The 26036-nt window shown below is 41.7% G+C and overlaps 2 protein-coding genes across 2 annotated transcripts; one reads left to right on the top strand and one right to left on the bottom strand.

Annotated features, from left to right (window-relative positions):
* The first annotated feature begins 41 nt into the window (after window positions 1-41).
* ATPAF2 (ATP synthase mitochondrial F1 complex assembly factor 2) lies at window positions 42-8137 on the top strand. Its single transcript, XM_075179219.1, has 10 exons — window positions 42-141; window positions 1053-1122; window positions 2567-2691; window positions 2821-2865; window positions 3117-3262; window positions 4648-4745; window positions 6526-6606; window positions 6929-7041; window positions 7156-7271; window positions 7581-8137. Exons 3-10 carry the CDS (start codon window positions 2583-2585, stop codon window positions 7716-7718), a joined length of 846 nt encoding a protein of 281 aa, XP_075035320.1. The 5' UTR covers window positions 42-141; window positions 1053-1122; window positions 2567-2582; the 3' UTR covers window positions 7719-8137.
* A 669-nt stretch (window positions 8138-8806) lies between these two features.
* On the bottom strand, window positions 8807-25954 carry DRC3 (dynein regulatory complex subunit 3). The gene is made up of 13 exons (XM_075179218.1): window positions 25900-25954; window positions 24764-24936; window positions 21575-21691; window positions 20331-20497; window positions 19669-19815; window positions 16991-17110; window positions 15815-15927; window positions 14876-15050; window positions 13581-13712; window positions 12418-12488; window positions 11408-11531; window positions 10297-10428; window positions 8807-8969 (listed from the first exon to the last, which is right to left on the bottom strand). The coding sequence occupies exons 2-13, from the start codon at window positions 24912-24914 to the stop codon at window positions 8859-8861; spliced, it is 1560 nt and encodes a 519-aa protein (XP_075035319.1). The 5' UTR covers window positions 24915-24936; window positions 25900-25954; the 3' UTR covers window positions 8807-8858.
* Between the last annotated feature and the right edge of the window lie 82 nt (window positions 25955-26036).

Below are 26036 nucleotides of genomic sequence, written 5' to 3'. Positions count from 1 at the left end.
GGCAAGGGCTGGCGGGAGATGTAGTCCTCTCGCACCAGCTGCAGCAGCGGCCTGAGGCTGTGATTGGTGGATCTGGAGGGGCGGATGGGACGTCATAGGACAACCTGGGGTCATCAACATGGCGGCGCCCAGGAGGTGAAGGTGGGCTAACTTGTTATTTATTTTTAATACAAACCAACTTATAAGTCTTAAGGAATCTTAACAGATATTAACAATTGCATTCAGTACACATAATAAGAGGAATTGGTGTAAATAAATGGTAATTTATTGGGTCAGTAGGGAAACCTCAAGCGGCAAATATTTCCAGACAAAAATCTCTTCATCCTGGGGTTGTTTCTGGAAATTGGGTACAGGTGGCAATTATGTATTCACTCACGGCCAACCTATTCGCTCAATCATTCATCCATCAGTTTGTTTACTTACCGTCCCACCTGTTCAACCAGTCACTTACTCATTCATTCACTCACTCACTCTTACCACTTTTTCATCCAGCCACTCACTTACCCTCCTACTTTAAACATTTGTACATTCATTCAGTCTATTACCCACCTATACAATTATGCATTTATCCATTCATTCACTCGCTTACTCTCCCACCTATTCATCCGACCTCTCACTCACCCTCCTATGTATTTACTCATTCATATGTTCATTCACTCAGTTGCCTTCCTATGTATTTACTAATTTCATCTATTCATTCACTCACCCTGCCACTTATTGACTCGCTCATCTATCCATTCACTCACCTTCCCACTTTTCATTAGTTCATTCATTCTTGACTGTAACGCACATAAATGCTTTTGAAAGAATATGCTGAAAATACTGACCAGGGACACAATCAGTATTTTATTATTGTCATGTTTATGGCAAAATACTCACTGGCATTGCATTTCTGTTTAATATAAGACAATGTCTCTTGTTGTGAGATACCAGACCACATTTTCCAACATTTCATGGGGTTTATTAATAGGTTTTCTAGTCATTTTCTGTTTTACCTCTATCATAATTTTATTTCTGTCTAGTAAACATTGACTTACTTGATGTCTTTGTAGAATAGGACAGTCCTCATTCTCGCACCTCCAAAAAGGAAGAAGCTTTGTCAAAAGTGCGCATTATTGGTTGGTAAGTGGGCATGTTTGGGTGGAGCGGGGGTTTAACCTTATTTGGGGGATAGTGCTTATTTTGTCCTGACTTTGCCATACTAGATGTTGGAAGGTATACACATTAAATATATAATGTAATAAATGCTTCTGTCTGTGTGCTCTGAGTTAGTATTATCTTTTATTTATAAAGTGCTGAGCGATAACACAGCACTGTACATTGAGGGAAACAACACAAACGCATTTCCTTTCTGTTTCATGTCAGTGTATGACAGACACCATGCCCAGAGGAGCTTACAATCTAAGAGCAGTCGGGAACACTTGGTATATAATAGAGTGGAATAATAAGTGTAGCTGGTGGTGGGGAATGTGCACGTGACTGTTGTAAGACAGCAGTATGATCAGCCACCAATAGTAAAGCAGCCATTGGCATCTCTGTACAGCTACCAGTGGTGCGGTACTATTGGATCAAGAAGAGACAGCAGAAGGTGGGAGACATGTAACATGAACCGTTCACTGTAGAAATCTTTAAACAGTCATCTGCTGTCACCTATAACTGCCCCTTCCCATTTATTGCAACGTAACGTTCTTCCTCTTCTTGGTTCATCGCTTTCTTGCTGCATGGGTACTAAGAATCTATGCCAATTTATTAATATGAATTAGACCTATTGGATCTATTCTACTGCTGTCAGTGAGTTAATAGTATGGTAAACTGATCTGGGGGGTATACAGTTATAGTTTGCCGGTGGGAAAGTACCTGGTGAACGGAGCTGTTTCATTACCATTAAGACAACCTCAGACGTTTTCCTGCACTGAGAGCAGAAAATCAGAGAAGGGAACTTTTGCTACTTTTCATTGATGTTAGCAGTAGATCCAGTGTCAGGGCTGCACTCAAAATAATGGTTATTTATAGGGGAGGAGGGACAATCAGGATAATTTAATTAATGAATGGAAGAGCTGTGAGTGTGTCTATCTCAGCCAGGTAATTCTATGTTCCCCCAGTTATACTTGGACACTCACTCCCCCCTGTACTACATACTAAGGAGACTCTATATACAGCAGTTGTATCATGATTACTTATTGGTGAGTCGTCTCACACCACGGTGATTGTGACTGACTTACTGTAGTAGTCTATGATCAGGACATTGCTTCATCGTTAGTCGTGTTTGTCAGCAGAAAATCAGGATCTTTCTCCTCCATCATTCCACTTTTCTTTTATCCTGTTTTGGTTGTATTCATATGTAGTGTTTGTTTAATTCAGTGGAATCTGCTGGATTTGGCTGCTTAGAGTATACCATTCACGATGCTTCAGGCCCCTCACAGCATAGAAAACAAAGCGTGCATATATTAAAACAATGGGATTGTGATAGGGAGCAGCATTTTGCACACATACAAAACATTTTCTGACCACTGATGTTTTGAGTTCTGATTTGCTCATTCTGGATTGTTTTTTTATTTTTTTTCAGTCTCACTAAGTGAAGGATGATGCAAAGTCTTCGTACAATCACTGCGCGGCACATGGCGCTGTGCCGGGGACTGTGCGCGGTACAAACATCCGTCTCCCAGAAACGCTTCTATGCGCCACCTACTGGTTAGTACAGAGAGCCACATGCAGCCCTGGTGGCCCAAATGTGTCTCATAGGTATGCATAGTGTATGATTTGTGTGCCTTTTATACAGAACACAGTATTAATTAACATTTTTGTTTTTTACTATTGCAGAAAGAAAGAAGTTCTATACAAATGTCAGCATTTGTCAGAGTGAAGGTGGGTGACTCCGATCACATACACCAAACTGTCTAATAGTTATTGTACAGTCTTCACTCCCAAAGTGTCCACAGAGTTCATTGGCTCATCGCTGATATGATTGTCTGGGTTGGATTGCAGGACATACGTGAGAGGCACTGTAGTATAAAAATCTAGTTATTCAGATCAATGATCTGGCTAGCTATGTCACAGGTATAAACCCATGAGACGGAGAGGGGATTGACGGAGGGTATGTTGTGTTTGACCTTTAGGTGGATTTGAAATTAACTTGGATCACCGGAAGTTAAAGACACCGCAGGGAAAGGTGTTTACAGTCCCCAGTGAACCTCTGGCACTTGCCGTGGCCACCGAGTGGGACTCTCAACGTGACACCATCAAGTTCTTCACAATGCACCTGGTAAGTGTACATGGGGGTAAATGATTAGCAAATCAAGGCTAATCTTATCCAGCCAAAATACCTGAGGCTGCTGGATGCCACAGTTCTGTAGGCTTGGACATAAAGGACTTATTTATTTGACATGGTGCAATAGGCAGAAAGGTGCTGTTACTCATAGCAACCAATCAGACGGTTACTGTCAGTTTTCTGAACTGTACAAAAAAAAACAAATATATCGCACTGGACTAATCCTTGATCCCTTAAATGACTCGCTTATATTATTAATTCAATACATATTATATTCCAATTATTATCAACCTGGACATTAAAAGGTGCACCCACCACATGTTTTGCATTAATACCGTCCAGAGAAAAAAGGAAAAGAAAGGAATATATGTATTTTGGGGCACTCACTGGATTATTAAACTTACTTACTGTTTATTGATATACATTAAAAAATCACTTATAACAAAAATATATGTAGTTTTTATTAGTCAATACAAATTTTTATTAGCAAAATAATTAAAAACAAGATTGAACAGGAAAAACCTATGTAATCAATAACTGTTAAAACCAGCAGTATATATTACTGTATGTATGTACAGTATACATGTATACATACTGCTGTACCTCGCCGCTGCTTATGTATATTCTACATAAAAATTATATTGCACCTAATGAGTCCTCCCTGGACTTTATTTCCATATATCGCTTATATCAATCATTCACACTAGGCACGCAATCACTGTGCTTAACACAGGACTCTTAGTTCTCTTTGCCTGATTCAGGATATAAAATTCTGAGAAGTCTGTTGTACTAAACTGTCTTTATAAGTCGCGCTGTGCCTGTCTAGATATGGGAACTGAGGAACTAATTAACCTTCAATAGCAATTTATGTGACTAGCGTTGTATCTAGCTATACAGCTGGATTGCTTTACTTCATACAACTTTTTACGAGATTTGTGGATTTATAAAGTTCGTTCTAATTCACTGAACATAAAACATAGGAGCTCGGCTGCGTGCGTGGTTGATTGCTAACGCGCATTGCGTATAATAGCTTCTTCTAAGGCAAACCGAGGCAGCCTTGCCATTGGTTCTTTATACGTGTAGCCACGCCCCTTTTTTCATCATGCATAGCAACGTTTAATAGCAACAAGTCGGCATCTCTTCCAGCCAATCCAACTTTCTGAACTCTGCTAGGCAGAAGCGTTAGAATCTGGTTGCTATGATTACAGTGCATTTCTGTACATTGTACCAAAACAGTAAAAGAACCCCACAGTGTAGATTTAAAAGGTTGAGTTGACCGGACTGTGTTATCATGCAGTGTATTATACATAGCCAGCTTCACCCCATGCACTATACATGATATTATGTCCTCTTTATATGATGTATCCTGTTATCTGTAGACAACTCTGTGTAACACCGCCTTGGATAATCCAGCTGACAAGACCAAAGAGCAACTTATTAAGGCCTCACTGAAGTTCCTGGAAACAGATACAATCTGGTAAGATCCTTCAACAGAATGGTATACTGAAGAGGTGGCATACTGCATAGCATACAGAGTATTGTGTTCACACCACTTTCACCAGTTTGACAGGAACCTCACATCACTACTCTGTACTGTTGGAGGAGCCTGCTCCTTCCATTATATAACTCTCAGTCTGTGGCTTCCTGCTGCCTCCATTCCTCTCCTCACATCATGTCACTGCCCCTGTCACATGCAGCCCTGTCCTCACTAACACATCACTCATCTCCTGATATACTCTGTGCTGCTGGGGACCCTGCTTCTTCCACTATATAACTCTCAGTCTGTGACTTCCCTCCATTCCCCTCCTCACATCATGTCAATGCCCCTGTCACATGCAGACCTGTCCTCACTAACATATCACTCATCTCCTGATATACTCTGTGCTGCTGGGGACCCTGCCCCTTCCACTATATAACTCTCAGTCTGTGGCTTCCTGCTGCCTCCATTCCCCTCCTCACATTATGTCACTGCTCATGTCACATGCAGACCTGTCCTCACTAACATCACTCATCTCCTGATATACTCTGTGCTGCTAGGGACCCTGCTCCTTCCACTATATAACTCTCAGTCTGTGGCTTCCTGCTGCCTCCATTCCCCTCCTCACATCATGTCACTGCCCCTGTCACATGCAGCCCCTGTCCTCACTAACACATCCCTCATCTCCTGATATACTCTGTGCTGCCGGGGACCCTGCTCCTTCCACTATATAACTCTCAGTCTGTAGCTTCCTGCTGCCTCCATTCCCCTCCTCACATCATGTCACTGCCCCTGTCACACACAGTCCTGCCCTAATATAATCACACATGCCTCCCACATGATCAACATGCCGATGATCTGACTGGCTACATATTATTCTATCCTCATCTACTTGAAAACTGGGGACATCCTAGAGAAGCAGGAGATGAAGGCTGAATACATTAAGGTGCTCAGAGGCTGACATGCACCTATCAAAGTGTTTTATGCTAAATTTTAGGGCTCCTCGAGACAATTCCCCTTTCTGGAAGCAATTGTGGTGGGTAACCCACTGGTAAAATAGCACAGACTTGGTATCCATTGATCCCCTATGGATGTGCTGTGAAATTGTTGTCCTAGTAGTGACTACAATATAATGATGTCTGCATCTTATCCTTACGGTTAGTTACTTGTATCAAGTTCTGTTTGGAATACAACAAGAGTATGGTACTTTATGAAAAGGTGCTCAAATATTTCCTATGCTAAACTAGTTTTGTTTAAGGAGATTGTGTATTTTAGCAGTAAAAGGTTCTTTCAGAATCTCCCGGTATATCCTGGAATATATATATATTCTTCAAATATCCAGTGCACATCACAGACTGCACAAGAAAGGGAAAGCTTGTAGAGTGGACCAGTACACTACATCCTGTATGATGGAGTGAAATGTTACTACTGCTGAACTTCCATTAGAGGGCACTATAGATTAGTTAAACATTTCCGTTCCTTGATTGCTTGTAGTAAACCCTCTAGTCTAGAGGCTTAGCGGTATATTTACTAAACTGCGGGTTTGAAAAAGTGAAAATGTTGCCTATAGCAACCAATCAGATTGTAGTTATCATTTATTTAGTACATTCTACAAAATGAAAGCTAGAATCTGATTGGTTGCTATCGCCAACATCTCCACTCTTTGAAACCCGCAGTTTAGTAAATATACCTCTTAGTCTATAACCACTAGTCTATAACTACTCATATAATCCAATCATATGGCACAAACAAGTACAAGACCTGTCTGTTTCTTTTCCAGTTACAGAGTGGAGGAGCCACCGGCGTTGGTCGAGGTACAGAAACAAGAGTGGGATCCTATATTGACCTGGGCAGAAGACTGGTGAGAAATAAGAGAAACAGGGCTTGTTTTTTTTATTTTCTCCATAGGTTTACTAAACATACAGGCACAAGTCATTCTTTACAGGCCATGATCCTATAGGTAACACCACTTCAGGGCAATTCATGTGCAACGTTTCTGTAGAATTTCTACCTTCAACCACAACAGATCCGTACTTATTATCCATATCCTCCATTCCCTATGAGGTTCCTTGGTTTACACACCATAATACAGGCGTCTGATCACATGACACGCATTGTGATAACCGTGGGTATCTGTGGCAGCTTGGACCATACTGTCTGTTCTCTGTGCTGTCTGCTTCCAGGTACAATGTCGAGATTGGATCTTCCACCAGTATTATGGGACCCGTAATTCCGCAGGAGACCAAAGAGGTCTTCCATCGCCGTCTGGCCTCCTACAACTTCTGGGCATTGACAGGTGGGTCTTCTTCCACGGAGAGATGCATGTTATTCTGTTTGCCACATCTGGGACCCTCCTTCCAGGACAATGGTGCCATCTAACCAACCTTCGTGTGATGTTTCTGTTACTCAGGTATCGAGTTTATTATCAATCAGCTGAAATCGTTTGTCCTCACTATGGGTCTCCTCGACCGGGTCCTGACCGTGGAGAAGGCGGTCTTACTTTCCCGCTTGGAAGAAGAGTTTCAGGTACATGGGAGCCAGTTTTGTTCACATAGAGAATCTTTAAAAGGTTTTCTGCTGCTCTCCCCCTCCCACCTGGTGAGATCACAGATTCCTGGAGAAGTAATAAGCTTCATTGTCGTGATTATCGGTGTAAGCCAGAAATTGTCTGATTCTGGAGTGTGTAGCATTCTGGGATAATTTCTGTGTGTGCTATTTGTATATCTACAGTATATATAATACATCACCTTACATCCTAGAGCTTTATTGTTTCTACTGTATTATAATCGTTGGTAAGCTTAATACAGTTGTGTTTGGTGTTTTGGTCTGGTACAGATCCAGCATTGGGGGAACGTGGAATTTGCTCACGATTACGACGTGCAGGAATTGCAGTCCCGCACAGCTGCGGGCACCCTGTTTGTTCACCTCTGCTGCTCAAAGTCAAGCGTAAAACGCAAGCTCTTACAGAACTGACGGCGAGGGCCAGGATGTAGCGCCGTGGGTGGAGATCTCCAGCCTCGCATGGGAACGGACCTTGGACGTCGCGCCTCTGACCATATTTGGTGACACGGAGAGGAAAAATTACTTTCAGAATGAATTTCGCACTCGATAAAGGAACTTTTAAAGTGCACAAGTCGCCATGGAGGCAGCCATTTTGTTGGCTTACGCAGTGTTTCCTATGATGTCAAGGGTGCTCTATGAATTGATAGCCTGTATAGTCAAGATTAGTGACAAAATGGCTGCCTCTGTTGTTTACAGGCGTCTGATCTTTAAGAATTACCACATAAATGTTTTTTTTTTTTTTTTTAAATAAGCAAAATTGGTTCCAGCTCCAAACCAGACGGAAGTATCACTTTTATTTAACTGTAAAAAAGTAAAAAGCAGAAAAAATATGTAGTGTCGTGTGTCTGCTGTACGTTTTGTAGAATCTGAAGAGGGTTTGTTTTCTCCCAAGACATTTCTTGTTCATTATCCGCAGTGAAGGGTGAGGGTCACCCCATTTAGGTAAGCTATATTTTACTATATGTTGTTTTGCCCCGGTGATGTTGGCTACACCAGGTGACATTTCTAGAACATTCAGTGGTTCCACAATTGTTTTAATGAGGATACACTGAAGGATGTGCACTAAAACCATAACATCCAATCAGACGTGAGCTTTTATCTAGTGCAAGTTAGACAATGAAAGCAAGTGTCTGATTGGTTGCTATGGTTTAACTGCAGATTTAAATACCCACCTTGCACTTCAAAACTAAAAGTTGATTTTCCCAGATTCCATCCGGTTTATCGTTTTACCAGGGGCATTGTAAGCTTTGTCTAGCACTCTTGTTCTGAACATCCTCTAAATGACAATATTGCACAGTTATACATCATTTATTCACAAACACTTATAACTAGGCTTAAGACCAAATACACTGAATCAGCTTTGTGTGTTGAGAAGAATGAAGGTCACCTACTTGTGCTGAATACTCTCAGCATTAGCAGCAATGAGCTGGTTTTCCACCATTGAAGGTGGAGATCGGAGGACGGGAAATGCAATACAATATACAGTAAGTCTACACAACGTGACCAGCGTCCGTCAGTTGTGAGAATCTCCTCCACTGGCCGGCGAGAGCGTCACATCTGCTCATGGGCATCAAGGTTATCCAGCTCGTCCCGCAAGTGATCAATATAAATGTTGATCTCGGCGGCACGTTTGCGATTCCTCTGCAGTTCGTCTCTCTGGACCTGTCCGGGAATATGATCACACGCTTATTAGGGGTAAAAGTCTTGTTTAAAGCTCTGTTACACTTAAATATTTTGAAGCCAGAGTCAGCCAGTCCGGATTTTAATATTGTAGGGTTTACTGGTCAGTGGGTGTAGGCAGTTTCCTAAGAGGAGAGCAGCACGGCAGAGATAAGACCAGGTCAGGGATGTATGATGGGAGGACTGGGTGAGGGTGAATAGCATGAACTGAATACTGGGAATAATAGGCAGCCAGTGTAGGGATTTGCGGAGTGGTGCAGTGGTTTAGGAGAGGAAAGAAGATCAGCCCCGCCCTGGCATCTAGGACGGGTGTGGAGAGGAAAGACGGGTGTTTTGGACATTAAGCTGTAGGTAACGTTGGACCATCCTAGTGGTGATAGAGGAGAGGCAGTTGGACACACAGGATAAAAGAGAAGGAGAGCGGTCAGGGGAGGAGAAGTAGATTTGGGTGTTGTCCCTAAAGTGGCTGTGGAGACTGAAGGAGGATATTAGTTCACCAAGAGAAGATGTATAAAGCAGAGGACTGAGAACAGCCTTAAAGGGCTGAACTGATAGAGGAGGATGTGCCAGAAGTCACTGAAGGAGCATTTAGACGGGGGGTGAATACTGCCGTGAAGGCCAAGTGGCAGAAGGATGTCCAGGGGAAGAGGGTGGTCGACTGTATTGAAAGGAGTATGAGTAGGCAGAGGTGACCCTTGTAGTAGAGTAGATAATTGGTCACTTTAGTGAGGTCAGTTGCAGTGGAGTGTAGAGGGTGGAAGCTGGATTGCAGAGGAGGGAGTGAGTGGAGAGAAGGTCGGTCAGGCAGTGAGACACTCAAGGAGAGAAATTGGAGAGGTAGGATCAAGAGATGGTTTGTGAAGGATAAAAGAGATGATCGTATGTTTGAAGGCAGAAGGGAAAGAGGCAATGAAGAGGGGTGGCTATTTGTGGTCACCTATACTGCAGTACAGGTAAGGGTGGTTAGATACACTCTCTAATTGAGTGTAACTAGCAAATGTTAGACATCATAACATGCTTTTTCGCATATATAACCCCCTTCCCCCCCCCCCCAAAAAAAAACCAAACAAACAAGTTTTAGGGGTTTATTTACTAAACTGCGGGTTTGAAAAAGTGGAGATGTTGCCTATAGCAACCAATCAGATTCTCGCTATCATTTATTTAGTGCATTCTACAAAATGACAGCTAGAATCTAATTGTTTGCTATAGGCAACATCCCCACTTTTTCAAATCCGCAGTTTAGTAAATATACACCTTAGTCTTTAAATAATTATATTTTAAATAATAATGTCATGATTCAGAATCTCACCTTTTGTATGAGGTTAGAGACCAAGTTGTTGATTTTGGTGACAAGTTCATCTTCTCGGTTATCAATTTTCAGCAGGTGTATATCGTGGGAGGCACTGACCGCGTTCATAATGGTGTCTTTATCCACAAAGAGCTGCCGAGAGAGTAAAACGCAGTCACCTTTTATGCTGAGGACACTTGGCTAACACTGAGAACATTTTAGTCATATTTATTAAGTTTACATGTTGACTTGTCCATATGTAACACAAAGATTAACCCTTGTGTGTGTGTTAGAGAATTTATACTGTAAGCCCCAATGGGGCAGGGACTGATGGGAATGACAAATATTCTCTGTACAGCGCTGCAGAATCGGTGGCGCTTTATAAATAAATGATGATGATGATTGATGTTTTCTTCACTTTAGAGAAACTAGTCTGTAATAATTTTACTGTCAGGTTTTTCCTAAAGCCAGCCGTACACACACATTAGATTGTCCAGATCAATTGTTTGTTTTTAATGTCTTTATATAATTTAGGGTGCAGACTACAGAAGACCAATAATGATTTAATATGATCACTAAAATCATCAGCCCTCCAAATTCGGTCAGTTGCAGTCTCTGACAAGGTCCCATCCATGTGTAACTTCAAAGCAGTAGTATTAGAAACAATCACTGCACCGCTCGGAATCCTGACTACAAAGACGTTTTGATTGGTCGGTACGGTCACAAATGATATTGACTAAAATTGTTTTGAATTTGGCTGTACGTTTGTCCATTTTGGTGGCTGATTTGAAGGTAAAGGGTTTGTTTTTGGTACAGGAAAATCATCAGGTATGTGTGTGGAAAGCTTTAGTCTAAAAACCAGGCCTAAGCAGTAATTTGCCTAACCCCATTGTCTCACTTATTGATTCTTTAGCTTCCTCTTTGTGATGTAGAAAATAAGTGAGGCTTTTAATGACATGTGTCAGACTTCTTTCCAGAAGCTCAGGTTAATTAACCTGTGCCATTCTGAAACAACCAGCTTTCCTAGTCAGTTTTTCCAATAGGTGACAAGTTTATGAGGAGAAGTAGGACAAGCCTTCTGCTGGGGCCCCTTTGTGGAAGTTAAAGCACAAGGGAGACACAATATATTTACCACTCGAAGTTCATCTGTCATTTCTTCATCCATCTCCCCCTTCAGCACTCTTTCCAGCATGTTAATAGAGAACTCCAAGAGCTTCTCATGGTGTTGGTTCTCCAGGTCTCTGATCTGAGCCATTGTAAACCAAGGGGTTAAGGATAGCCACTTACAGTACATAAAGGTCAAGTGAACCTGAATGAGAACCATCACCACATATACAAGCTCTGTATCTGCTTTAACTTACGCAGCCTCTGCACTAGCTGATGAAAGCAGCCCGAGTATATCCATCACCTGCACACCAGCTATTTTTGTAGGCTGAACTAACATTCATGTGAAAGCAACCAGTGACGATACGTTTCATCTCGCGCCTCAGTGATGTCACTGGTTCCTCATGAATTGATTGGCTGCCTTATCACAAATATTGGTTCAGCCCACAAACTGTCTGCCTCCTCTCTTCATCAAACGCAAGAGAGCGTTCTGTGCCCCCGATTCTACCGACAAACGTGTTAAAAGTGCTGTAGTAGGACAGTGTGTGTACGTTTATTAATACATAGTTTATGACTTCAGTGCTGACTGTCCAAGAAGAAAGGAAAATAAATTTCAGGTTATGCACATATTGGCTTTCAAGTGCCAGTAAATGAAAAATATGAATTGCTTTATATGCAAACATAAAGCTACGTGGAAAGAATTGTTCCCTGTGACAACCAGTCTTTCTGTTTGTGATGGTACTGGGTAAAATACAACAAGAAATCTACATCTAACCTCTGATAGTGATCTACGGAACAAATGTTTACATGTAATTGTAAACAGTATAACGTGTGCCTGCTGCCTACACACACACGAGGCAGCCATTTGTGTGTGCCAATATTGGTGAGAATGAGGCCCATCTGTTACATACTTTGTACCTCAGTGAGATCACTGGATCGATAGGCTGCAGTGACAGGAATAATGGCTGCCAGTTTTGATGCACCATAAATACCAGGAGTATAATAGTGAGGGGGTCGCTTGTAAGAATAAAAGGATATAATCCCTGCACAGTTTCCAGAAATGTGGACACCAATTCGTTGATATTTCTCTCATAATCCTTGATGATATCCTGTGCGGGAATAAAGGTCACAGGTTATCAGTGGGAGGAAAGGTCACTGGTTATTAGTGGGGGGAAAGGTCACATGTTATTAGTGGGAGGAAAGGTCACAGGCTATTAGTAGGAGGAAAGGTCACAGGCTATTAGTAGGAGGAAAGGTCACAGGCTGTTAGTAAGCGGAAAGGTCACAGGCTATTAGTGGGAGGAAAGGTCACAGGCTATTAGTAGGAGGAAAGGTCACAGGTTATTAGTAGGAGGAAAGGTCACAGGTTATTAGTGGGAGGAAAGGTCAAAAGTTATTAGTGGGGGGAGGGTCACATGCTATTAGTGGGAGGAAAGGTCACAGGTTATTAGTGGGAGGAAAGGTCACAGGCTATTAGTGGGAGGAAAGGTCACAGGTTATTAGTGGGAGGAAAGGTCACAGGTTATTAGTGGGGGGAAAGGTCACAGTTTATTAGTGGGAGGAAAGGTCACAAGTTATTAGTGGGGGAGGGTCACAGGTTATTAGTGGGGGGAAAGGTCACAGGCTATTAGTAGGAGGAAAGGTCACAGGCTATAGTAGGAGGAAAGGTCACAGGCTATTAGTGGGAGGAAAGGTCACAGGTTATTAGTGGGAGGAAAGGTCACAGGTTATTAGTGGGAGGAAAGGTCACAGGCTATTAGTGGGAGGAAAGGTCACAGGTTATTAGTGGGGGGAAAGGTCACTGGTTATCAGTGGGAGGAAAGGTCACAGGTTATTAGTGGGAGGAAAGGTCACAGGTTATTAGTGGGAGGAAAGGTCACAGGTTATTAGTAGGGGGAGAGGTCACAGGTTATTAGTGGGAGGAAAGGTCACAGGTTATTAGTAGGGGGAAAGGTCACAGGTTATTAGTGGGGGGGAAAGTCACAGGTTATTAGTGGGGGAAAGGTCACAGGTTATTAGTAGGGGGAAAGGTCACAGGTTACTAGTGGGGGAAAAGGTCACAGGTTATTAGTGGGGGGAAAGGTCACAGGTTATTAGTGGGAGGAAAGGTCACAGGTTATTAGTGGGGGAGGGTCACAGGTTATTAGTGGGAGGAAAGGTCACAGGATACAGTTATCAGATGCTGCGCGCTCATGTCTCACCTCCAGCTGGTCCACCAACTGTAGCTCCAGGATTAACAAGACGTCCATCAGCTGGGAGACATCTTGATTGTACTGCAACGATTTAGCATCTATGACCTGCTGGTCCGTGATCTGGCCGAGCTCGTACAACAGCTATAGAAACAGACATTGTGCCACAGTAACATGGGCAATGAGTGGATGTGTGATAGGAGGATCATACATCTGAATAAATATTGTGGAAATTACATCATTTATCACCTTTATTCTAATTCCTATATATCACACTAACAGTGATGGGTCACTTGAAGAAGTTGGAGGTTCGCAGGGGGGTCAGAGGAAGGAGGGGAGGCACAGTGCCCTCCCCCTCCTCTTCTGGGTATGCCATGTGACCTCCTACACTATGCAGAGGAGGTCACGTGACCCCCCAATCGCCGTTCTAATCAGATCGGGAGCATCTGGCCAGGGGGCCGCAAGTAGAGGCTCAGCCGCCCGCAGGCCACCTGGTGCCCACCGCTGCACTAAACATTAGTTCCAGAACTGTTTACTCTTAGTTACTGCACATGACTATCTATTTACCCTCCATTGCTACTGCAATTACAAGCAAATAAGAGAGGGTTGGAACATTCAAAAGTATTCTAGTAGACTAAAAAGAAACATTTAACGTAGAGATCCATTTTCCATAGTTGGCCAGGTAGATACATTTGACATAATTAGGGTACAGGAGAATTTATGTCAATCTCAGGAGCCATCTTGACACCTATATTAATTAAAGAGCGATTCTTTTTTAGCCTCAATGGTAACCTGGCTCCAATGATTTAATCCGGATCTGCCATAATTAGAACAGACCGTACATAGCGGAGACGTTCTTTGTTCATTATCGTGTGTCCAAATGAAACTCTTAAGACGGCGCAGGATAGACCTGAGGGTATATTTACTAAACTGCGGGTTTGAGAAAGTGGAGATGTTGCCTATAGCAACCAATCAGATTAGTTATTTATTTAGTATATTCTACAAAATGACAGCTAGAATCTGATTGGTTGTTATAGGCAACATCTCCACTTTTTCAATCCCGCAGTTTAGTAAATATACCCCCATTAAGGCCAAAGCTAAAATATGGGCTTAAAATACCCCCTAAAAACACAGCCCCAGGCCGTGATTCTGGAGCAGACTCTCCATCCTGACCGTTCAAATGGAATCTAAACACTAGAATATCAAATGACAGAATCTTAGTGTGTGCGACCAACTTAAGGAATAGAAAATAATTTGTTCACAAGTTGCGGAGGGTCCTGGCATATTACCAATAACATTCACAATACCTCACTGTTCTTTGATTCAAATTCCCGGATCTTCCTGGCTCCGGACTCCTGGTTTTCTGTCACCGCTTCCTGCAGACATTCATTGAATATGGCGACCTCTGCGGTTCTCTTCTCGTGGTGCTTGAGACCGTATGTGAATATACTCTGGCAGACTTCCGTACACTTAGTCCTGTATGTGAGGTCTAGGCTAAGGAATCCCATTGCACAGGTCACAGTGCTGACATTTGTCAATGGAAGAGAGAAGGTTCCAATCGCATTCTGCCACCTCTAGGTCAGGATAACTCCCATGTCTGTCACTACCTGGGCCGAGCACCGTCAGAAACAGCGACCAGCTTCTAATGCAAAAGTCCTATACTATAGTGTCACTTGGAACATTGGTGAGATGTTGTAGTGGACTGCTATAACTAAAATACATTGGTGGTTTTTCAGGATGAATGATTCTGAAATAATACGAGGAACCCCACAGTTTTGATATGACCGGGGTGCACTTTTCTGCAACTTTAGCCCAACATAAACTGGGGACTGAATTAGTTAAACACCTTCAATGGGGCAGCACGGTGGCTCAGTGGTTAGCACTTCTGTCTCACAGCACTGGGGTCATGAGTTAAATTCCCGACCATGGCCTTATCTGTGAGGAGTTTGTATGTTCTCCCCGTGTTTGTGTGGGTTTCCTCCGGGTGCTGTGTGTGTGTGTGTGTGTGTGTTAGAATTTAGACTGTAAGTCCCAATGGGGCAGGGACTGATGGTTAATAGGCTGCTAACAAAATTGACCCTAGTGTGTGTGTGTGTGTGTGTGTGTGTGTGTATGTTAGAATTTAGACTGTAAGTCCCAATGGGGCAGGGACTGATGTGAGCGAGTTCTCTGTACAGCGCTGCAGAATTAGTGGCGCTATATAAATAAATGGTGATGATGGTGATTAATACACCAGGGAAGGATATAAGTCCACCAATTCAGCCACACCGGGGAGGGTGGACAACCGGGTTCCTTCTACATCCTCCATATACATGCTCTCAAAAAGGAAAGGACCGTTCAGGTATTCCACGTAGGCAGCCTGAAAACAAACCAATAATACAATGGTGAAAGGTTGCAGAGTGAATTAAATATGTTTATAAGTTTATTAGTTACTTGAGCAGGTTTAGGTAAGTTATCTATGAATTCTGATAAAGGGGTAAATATATCAAACGTTATAAAAAAGGAAAAGTGGAGGTGTTGCCCATAGCAACAATTAGATTCTAGCTATCAGTTATCTAGTTCATTGTAGAAAAGGATCGCTAGAATCTGGTTGCTATGGGCAACACCTCCACTTTTCCATTTGTAAAAGGTTTAATAAATCTACTCCAAAGAATAAAATCCTATATCTATATCATAGCGCGATGGGGGCGTGAAATGTCAAGATGGGGGGGGTTGCACATCAATATGGGGGTGTGGCCACATCCCAGGGGCATAAGAGCGCTTTTGAAGCACTAGGCTGCCCCGTTCTCTCTGTCCAAACCACTTCATTACGCTTTGGCCCCTGATGTTTTGCTCGGGCTCTCAAACTGGGACTGTCCCGCCTAAATCGCGACAGTTGGGAGGTATGACATATGTTGTTATGGACATATAGAACTATGTAAGGTAATGTGTAAATGGTCGGCCTTTTGCTTTCTAATAATTGCTGTGTCTGTGGGTCTCATTGCAAAATACACACATTTTTCTTTTATAATTTTCTCTTTTACTTTTCACTCGCTCCCTTAGCTGCTCTTGTGCACTGGCAACAGGACAGATGAGCTATATCTGCTTCCTAAAGTGATTCTTGTAAATGCATGATTATTTATAGGGCAAAATAGGTCACAGATCTAAAACAGTTTGAGATGCAGTTGGTAGAAAATCAATGATGTCCCTTCTAGAGGTGATTGAATATGGTACAAGCTTTTAGCCTATAAACAGCCTTATTTGTTCCAAAATGCCCCAGACAGGGTTTCTTACTCGAAACTGGATGTAGCAGTAGTTGTATTTTAAAGAGCTAGTAGTCTGTTAGGGAGATTTAATAAGACTGTGTAAAGAGCAATCTGTGGACAAGGTATCTCATTTTCCTGTATTGGTGAATGGGGAGGCGTTACCCGTTTTGGACTTACCTTGTGTTTGTCCAGCTCTCGCTGATCCTGTTCCTCTTTCTCTTCTTTTACGCGCTCCAGCGTCTCATTGTGACTCAGCTCCTCAATGGAATACTGGTACCTGACGTTGGCAATGTCCCTCTATGATACACATACACACAGGCTGTTACACTGCTATCAATGAGATTCTTCTGATCCAATAAACCTCGTGTTAGCCACTTCTTACAAAACTGCTTATTTGTTTTAATTAATTGTTATTAATTATGTACTTTGTTTCCCAATGCATGTTTGTAATGTTGGAACTTCTCCTTAAAGTCGTGGTCAGATCCTAACTGTGCTTTCTGTAGTATCTATCATAGAATCAAGCAAACAACGTATCGGTTGATAAGGGTAACAGCATTTTTTTTTCCAATTACTAATTTTCAGAAATGTTCCCTAGAAGATACTAATGCGCAAAACATCCTGAAATGCTGGTCTGGTACTGGCTGGGACTGTGTGTGGAAATGCTGGTCTGGTACTGGCTGGGACTGTGTGTGGAAATGCTGGTTTGGTACTGGCTGGGACTGTGTGTGGAAATGCTGGTCTGGTACTGGCTGGGACTGTGTGTGGAAATGCTGGTTTGGTACTGGCTGGGACTGTGTGTGGAAATGCTGGTCTGGTACTGGCTGGACTGTGTGTGGAAATGCTGGTTTGGTACTGGCTGGGACTGTGTGTGGAAATGTTGGTCTGATACTAGCTGGGACTGTGTGTGGAAATGTTGGTCTGGTACTGGCTGGGACTGTGTGTAGAAATGTTGGTCTGGTACTGGCTGGGACTGTGTGTGGAAATGCTGGTCTGGTACTGGCTGGGACTGTGTGTGGAAATGCTGGTCTGGTACTGGCTGGGACTGTGTGTGGAAATGTTGGTCTGGTACTGGCTGGGACTGTGTGTAGAAATGTTGGTCTGGTACTGGCTGGGACTGTGTATGGGAATGCTGGTCTGGTACTGGCTGGGACTGTGTGTAGAAATGTTGGTCTGGTACTGGCTGGGACTGTGTGTGGAAATGTTGGTCTGGTACTGGCTGGGACTGTGTGTGGAAATGCTGGTCTGGTACTGGCTGGGACTGTGTGTGGAAATGTTGGTCTGGTACTGGCTGGGACTGTGTGTGGAAATGTTGGTCTGGTACTGGCTGGGACTGTGTGTGGAAATGCTGGTCTGGTACTGGCTGGGACTGTGTGTGGAAATGCTGGTCTGGTACTGGCTGGGACTGTGTGTGGAAATGTTGGTCTGGTACTGGCTGGGACTGTGTGTGGAAATGCTGGTCTGGTACTGGCTGGGACTGTGTGTGGAAATGCTGGTTTGGTACTGGCTGGGACTGTGTGTGGAAATGCTGGTCTGGTACTGGCTGGGACTGTGTGTGGAAATGTTGGTCTGGTACTGGCTGGGACTGTGTGTGGAAATGCTGGTCTGGTACTGGCTGGGACTGTGTGTGGAAATGCTGGTCTGGTACTGGCTGGGACTGTGTGTGGAAATGTTGGTCTGGTACTGGCTGGGACTGTGTGTGGAAATGCTGGTCTGGTACTGGCTGGGACTGTGTGTGGAAATGTTGGTCTGGTACTGGCTGGGACTGTGTGTGGAAATGTTGGTCTGGTACTGGCTGGGACTGTGTGTGGAAATGCTGGTCTGGTACTGGCTGGGACTGTGTGTGGAAATGCTGGTCTGGTACTGGCTGGGACTGTGTGTGGAAATGCTGGTTTGGTACTGGCTGGGACTGTGTGTGGAAATGTTGGTCTGGTACTGGCTGGGACTGTGTGTGGAAATGCTGGTCTGGTACTGGCTGGGACTGTGTGTAGAAATGCTGGTCTGGTACTGGCTGGGACTGTGTGGAAATGCTGGTTTGGTACTGGCTGGGACTGTGTGGAAATGCTGGTTTGGTACTGGCTGGGACTGTGTGTGGAAATGCTGGTCTCGTACTGGCTGGGACTGTGTGTGGAAATGCTGGTCTGGTACTGGCTGGGACTGTGTGTGGAAATGCTGGTCTGGTACTGGCTGGGACTGTGTGTGGAAATGTTGGTCTGGTACTGGCTGGGACTGTGTGTGGAAATGTTGGTCTGGTACTGGCTGGGACTGTGTGTGGAAATGTTGGTCTGGTACTGGCTGGGACTGTGTGTGGAAATGCTGGTCTGGTACTGGCTGGGACTGTGTGTGGAAATGCTGGTCTGGTACTGGCTGGGACTGTGTGTAGAAATGCTGGTCTGGTACTGGCTGGGACTGTGTGTGGAAATGCTGGTCTGGTACTGGCTGGGACTGTGTGTGGAAATGCTGGTCTGGTACTGGCTGGGACTGTGTGGAAATGCTGGTTTGGTACTGGCTGGGACTGTGTGTGGAAATGTTGGTCTGGTACTGGCTGGGACTGTGTGTGGAAATGCTGGTCTGGTACTGGCTGGGACTGTGTGTGGAAATGTTGGTCTGGTACTGGCTGGGACTGTGTGTGGAAATGCTGGTCTGGTACTGGCTGGGACTGTGTGTAGAAATGCTGGTCTGGTACTGGCTGGGACTGTGTGGAAATGCTGGTCTGGTACTGGCTGGGACTGTGTGGAAATGCTGGTCTGGTACTGATTGGAACAAGTATACTGTAAGCAAGAAGGTTGTTACTACAGATAAGCAGTGTAATCGTCAGTGAATAGAGAACTGAGTGGGGACATGGAGTCTGTACTCACTATATTCTCATCTAAGAGTCTGAAATCCAGATACACCAGGTCTCCCAGGTGCGCTGCCACAAATAACTTGTATTGCTCATCCTCAGACAGAGGGTTTCCTGACAGATTTAGTGTCCGCAACTGCTTGAACCTCCGAAGGTAAGTGAGCTGGGAACAAGATAAGGCATTACAAATGATTAAAAGATAAGAAATAATTATATATACACAAATATATTAAAACTACTCCTCCTGCAACATTTACTCAAATCATATTTCCATCTTCCTTCTATGTTTTTCAGTCATTTATTTACATCATCAGGCAGAGTTCTTGTGTTGCCCTGGAATAGGACACAGCTCTGTTGGGCTCTTTGCATTGGATACAGTTGTATCTAGAGAGTAGCTTTGTCATATCACAGGGCAGTGAGAATAAACTTCTCTGATGATATAAATATATGGTTTAGAAGCACAGATAGAAGAAAGCAATAACAAAAACAACATATTTAGTAAAACTGCAGGATGTTCTGTACAATAAAGTGATCTACAGTTGGAAAATCAAATGAAATATGTTAGAGTAGAAAAAATAAGTTATTCTAAAAAGGGGGGCGTAGGGGGGGTTGGTGGATAAAGAGTAATGATGTCCAAATATGACAGTGCGAGAAAAGGGTCTCCCAGTCCTTCCTTACATTTTCCAAGGATGTCAGGTTATTGTTCCCTATGGATAAGACCTGCAGATTCTGCAGACTGTCCATGTTATTGATGACGGAGATACGATTGTTGTACAGACTGAGGTCCTCCAGCTTAGTGAGAGACCCCAGACCCTCTATCTCCTCAATGTTGTTAAAGGACAAATCTGCAAAATAAAAGTCAGAAGATGAGGTGCTTAGTACTAGAGCAGCCATGTGTAAAACCACACTGACACCTGTCACACTCCTCCCCGCCAAACAAGTCATCAATAATATGATACTGGCGTTAAGGTCCCATACACAGGGCGAAGCGGTTACTCAGCACTGCCCGCCAGTGGCCGGTGAGATTTAATTATACACGCGACTATGAAAGACCTTATCGCCGCTGTCAGCCTGTGTGCGCATGATCGCAATGTAGGAAGAGATGATCTGGTCGCTCAGCCCAAGAAAAGAAAGGATGCACCACATTCGATTTTGCCACCCACATGTATGACCAAATTGAGCTATGAACCTTGTGTTAAGTGGTTAAGTGACAAGTTCAGCCCCTGTGAGGAAAGTGCCACCTTTTCTTAATTTATTTCTAGGTAAGTGCTATTTTGTATTTTAATAAGAACAAAAATAAAGCTAATTTAAATTAATCTGAATATTGATATGCTGTAATAGAGGTTGAGCTTATAGATATATATATATATATATATATATATATATATATATATATATGTGTATGTCAGACTAGCTCTTGTTATTTAGAAGTTGCACAATACACGCTGCCATATAAAATAAATGGAGTGCACTGCGCTCAAAAAATTAGGCTACGCTGCTTAACACAGCAGCAGTGGAAAAAACAAGGTGTCCCTCATTGGTATGACAAGACGTAAATATTTAATGGCAACTGCGCTCATATTAAGCTTAAAGGAACTGAAAATAATAGTCTTCATTCTTAATGTCCTGAAAAATGACCAAACGCCTGGGAAAATCTGCACTATTTACCATATCAGTGAATTGGATGAATAAATAATAATAATAGGAACAATTGTCTACAGTATTTGGCCCTTTACCCCTTTCTATTTCATATTGGTTAGTGCTGCCATATATTTCCTTTGTTCCCAGTATAAGCAGCCCATGTTGAGATCAGCAGCCTATTATAATATTATAATGTTCTCACTTTGGTTGTATTGCTCCATATTAAGGTAACTGGCATTGTACAATAGTTTGATCATATCAAATCTCAGTACTTTACTCACCCAGCCAAACTAAATGTACTAAAGTGTCCAGTCCCTGGATCTTCTCGATGATGTTGTTGTCCAGCTGCAGTTTGGTAAGATTGGGAAATTGCCAGAGATTATCAATCTTCAGGATATCTAGAAGAAACAACATTTAAAACATATTACACTTCTGGGAAAAAAAAGTCACTTTACTTTTTCCTATGACAATTACCCAAATTGGGGGCTTGGGGGATGTATTGGGGTGGGGGTCTTCATTATATTATATTATATTATATTAAATTATATTGTCATATATTTATCTAGCGCTTAGTGTAGTGTTTTGATAACAATTATTGGACGACTGCTGAGTCCATTTCTGGTCAGTAACTATCATTGCATTATGAAGCACAGCAACCAATCAGCAATTAGCTCTTATCTGTCTAGTGCAAGTTACAAAATGAAAGTGAGTATCTGATTGGTTGCTGTGGTTTAGTGCATATTTTGCACCAGAATGCAATGTTAGTACGTGAGCACTATTGTGCACTACCAATATACTAAATAGTTACATGTTTTAATATTATAATATCATACCTCCCAATATTCCATGAAAATAGGGACAAAGATGGGTCATATCCCTGACACTTGTAGAATAAATATACTGTGTTGAATGACTTCAATTTTCTATTTAGTGTTTTTGTTTATGAATAATGTACTGAATTTATACACAGCAGTAAAGAAAAACAAATATAATATTGATGCATTAGGAGCTGATCCACAGACATAATACAATATTATTGTGTGCTAACGTGTTATTCCCGTATGCTTCTTTTTACACTAATAGAATGCTACTTAGTGTTTCTCCTCCCCCTCATTTGCATACTACAGCCGCTAGCACTGGATAGGAAGTGACTACAGGAAAGGGAGAAGGCAGATAAAAGAGATATAAATTGAAAAAAAAAAATAGTTTCAGGAACAAATGGAGAATACTTCTCATGTGCAGTTATATCAGATACAATTTATTCATGCTGTTATCTACACTCTTATAAATGATATTTTTAAGCAGTGTTTATTTTCTCCATTTAACAGAAAATGTTACAGAATTATTTTATAACATTCAGACTGTACATTTCCACATCCATTTTATTCTGGATGTTATCTTTCAAGCCTGTCAATGGTTCATTGTTACAATTTTAGCAGATAACGCCTATCTCTACTTTGTCTGACATGACAATAGACACTGCTTTGTAGCTGTTTATACAGTATTGTGTTTATGAGAGATTTAAACATTGTATCATAATATAAGTGAAAAGGAGAAATTGTGTTTTCTAATAGCTAATACTGCACTGTAATTCTGGCTTCTTATAAAAAGCAATTTTAGCTCTTAGAAAAGATCAGTCATTTGGAATGATGTCTATTGTCCTCCTTAATGTCTGCCTATGTAGACCCAAACATGCCATTTTCAAGCTTAAAGTAGCTTATAAAGACTGCTAGGCATGCTAGGAGTTGTTGTTGAAAGTGAGCCTGTCGCATTCAATGTAAGGCTGGGTACACACTACAGTGTTTTCAGCTGATTATGGGGCCAATCACAATAAACGACCGTTCGGCCTGATATCGCATTAGTGTGTAGGCTGCAACAATGAACGATCATCGTTCCAAAGCTCATCGTATCGGTGTATTTGATTTTTAAACCGGACTAAAAATCTCGTTCAGCGATGGAACAATGTCGTTCCAATCCTGCAGTGTGTCTGCACTCAGGACCGGCAGTGTCCACAGATATGGAGTGTGCAGAGTCACCATCTTTTCAGCAGATGGTTATGACAGATGAAGAGTACAGATCTGAAGGTAAATCTTGTAAAACGTGTATAGTGTGTGCACATGAATCGGCTGCTGATCGGGACTTTCTTCTTTTTTTTTTAATAATTCGTAAAATCATTAAGGATATCGCATCAGGAGAAATTTTGTATAGTGTGTACCCAACCTAAGGGATAGATGATGAACCTTTCTTGTGTATTAGAATAATTTTTATATTAATTCCCTTTTGTAATAAGTCAGCTGGATGTCTTTAAGAAGAAGGTCATAAGTTTGTGTATTTTGTAAGGGATTTAGAGAAGAAGACAGCTTGGAGGGGCTGTTTGACATTGTTAGATAAAACAAACAAATGGTCCATTCAGTTGAAAGATAAACAGCTAAGACACCATCAAATATTACAAGGTTAGCACACATGCAAGAATCTTACGGATAATTGCTTAGGGCTACTAAAAATTTTAGAGATAACAGCTTAATCATTAATATACAGAATACATAGATATTGGAGAATTGCATTAGACCGATACTTATTTTACAATAATCAGTTAGTAGAAACGAGCACAGCATATGATGACTTCATGCTGATTGTATTGACTGTTATACTCTGCTGTGCTGTGCCTTGGAAAGAAATAAAGCTTCACAAAAGATCTTATTCAAGTATAAATACTGTTCCAGCTTCCAACATTTTGTTCAGTTTACTAAGAGCTGTTGATATCGCTGAGGCTTCCAAGTGAAATGATAGATTCCTAGGAATACTGGTTTCACTGGCAGGCTGAGAAAATTTATTTTAATCTGACCAAAAATAGAATATTCTAAAAATCGTGACATTTAATCTTATTATAAATTGAGTAAAAATTGTGTCCATTTATTTATTAGAAGAGATGGTTTTGCTGCAGTGAGTCTTACTCCACTGCTGTACATTAATGAGACCATACATCTTTCAGGAGAAGCCTGCACAGTTAGTTAGAAGGGCCCAAGCTACCTCATCTCACCTCTGCAAATATAGTTCTCAATGTTCCAGTAAAATCAATAGGGACCTTTTGTTACTGACTTACACAGCCCCAAATATGTCACACTCATAGTACAATGGTAGGACACTGTTAAGCAAAGCAAATATTTCAGTCAGTCATGTGTCAATGAGATATTCGTTCAGAAGGTTCTAATAGATGTTTTGCTGCAAATTCTAACATTCTAATCTTAACACTATTTGAAAACACATAAAATACCATTCCTCAAACAGTAATGCTCATAACCACCATGTGGTGATAAAGATCCTTTCTGTGTATATTATATTGTGCTATGCATATACTGAAAATGTGATCTGGCATTTGACAGAAAGTAAGGTTGCAATGACGCCACTCAAAATCCTGTGTTTGCCTCTGTGATAGTTTTCATTAAACACAAGAAATGCAACGGTCTTACTTTTAAAATCAAGGCGCAAGCTGGTGACGTCCTTGAAATCGATGCCCTCCATCTTGGCAATGATCCCAGCCTCCTCACTTGGGCCTTGTTCTTCCACAGCATTTCTCAGCATCTCATCGCCCATAACATTAGGTTCAACGGTGTCATACATTGCACTTATTTTCAGCAGACTCCTTAACAAAGGGAAGAATATTCATTGTGTATGAACTGATAACTCATCATCATCACATAATAGATTATATGTGTACATAATAATGTACACCTGCATACATGGATGGTAGCTATATTGTAAGCTGAACCTGAATTCATGAAAATGCATCCTACCACCAATTCACTATGGACCAGGGGCATCACTGAAGATACATTTTTAAGAATATTGGTTCAGATCACAAAACGGCTGCTTGCACTGTATGCAGATGACAGGGGTGCCAACAAATGCAAAGATGACTTTTCTTTTCCGTTTCCCAAAGTCACTGCGACAAATGTCAATTGCTCGATATTGGAGTCCAGGCGTTAAAGTGTCAAACCTTTTATTACAGAAAACACCACCACACATTTTATTTTGCATTTGATACAAGACCCTCTACTGATTACAACAAAGCAGCATGAGATGTAACTGTAAGGCTTTTAATGAACTCTGTCATTAAATTAACATAATAAAGGAGCAAATAGATTTGTAGTGGAAAACAACTAAAATGTATTTTGTAAATTGCATGCACATATATATTATATATGTGCATAGAATTTACAAAATATATTCTATAAAGGTTCCCATTCGTTGATGGCAAATATATAAAGGTTTACATTTATTCACTGCACATAAGTAAAAGCTCCAAAGCTCCCATGCATTATTAGTATATATATATATATATATATATATATATATATATATATATATATATATATATATATATATATATATATATATATATATGTGTGTGTGTGTATGTATATATATATATATATATATATATATATATATGTATATATATATATATATATATATATATATATATATATATATATATATAAATGTTTCCATTCATTCATTGCAAATACAAAGATCTCCATTCATTGACTGCTCATATACAAAGCACTATAGGAAAACAAGAGTTATTAATATTGAGTTGTGTTACCTGTGTCTCGACTTTGCTTTATATGGAAAAGCGTCTTTTGGTTGCTATGAGAAACGGGACACGTGATTCATAATTACCCATCAATACAGTGTTCCAGAAACGTGTACGTACACATAAAGATTTAGCATTCAACTATT

The sequence above is a fragment of the Mixophyes fleayi genome, chromosome 7 (assembly GCF_038048845.1).
Source record: "Mixophyes fleayi isolate aMixFle1 chromosome 7, aMixFle1.hap1, whole genome shotgun sequence".
NCBI classification, from domain to species: Eukaryota; Metazoa; Chordata; class Amphibia; order Anura; family Limnodynastidae; genus Mixophyes; species Mixophyes fleayi.
The sequence above is the reverse complement of the archived record's forward strand: the minus strand, read 5'-3'. Positions and strand labels throughout refer to the sequence as shown.

What these genes read in the sequence shown, in the direction of transcription:
- ATPAF2 (XM_075179219.1), top strand. Translation starts at nt 2,583, where the DNA reads ATGATGCAAAGTCTTCGTACAATCACTGCGCGGCACATGGCGCTGTGC. An exon ending in CAGCATTTGTCAGAGTGAAG is followed by an intron (nt 2,866 to 3,116) that starts GTGGGTGACTCC and finishes TTTGACCTTTAG; the next exon opens with GTGGATTTGAAATTAACTTG. An exon ending in CAACTTCTGGGCATTGACAG is followed by an intron (nt 7,042 to 7,155) that starts GTGGGTCTTCTT and finishes TCTGTTACTCAG; the next exon opens with GTATCGAGTTTATTATCAAT.
- DRC3 (XM_075179218.1), bottom strand. Translation starts at nt 24,914, where the DNA reads ATGTATGACACCGTTGAACCTAATGTTATGGGCGATGAGATGCTGAGA. An exon ending in GACTCTTAGATGAGAATATA is followed by an intron (nt 17,111 to 19,668) that starts GTGAGTACAGAC and finishes TGTGTATCATAG; the next exon opens with AGGGACATTGCCAACGTCAG. An exon ending in GTGGCTGAATTGGTGGACTT is followed by an intron (nt 15,051 to 15,814) that starts ATATCCTTCCCT and finishes CCTAGACCTCAC; the next exon opens with ATACAGGACTAAGTGTACGG.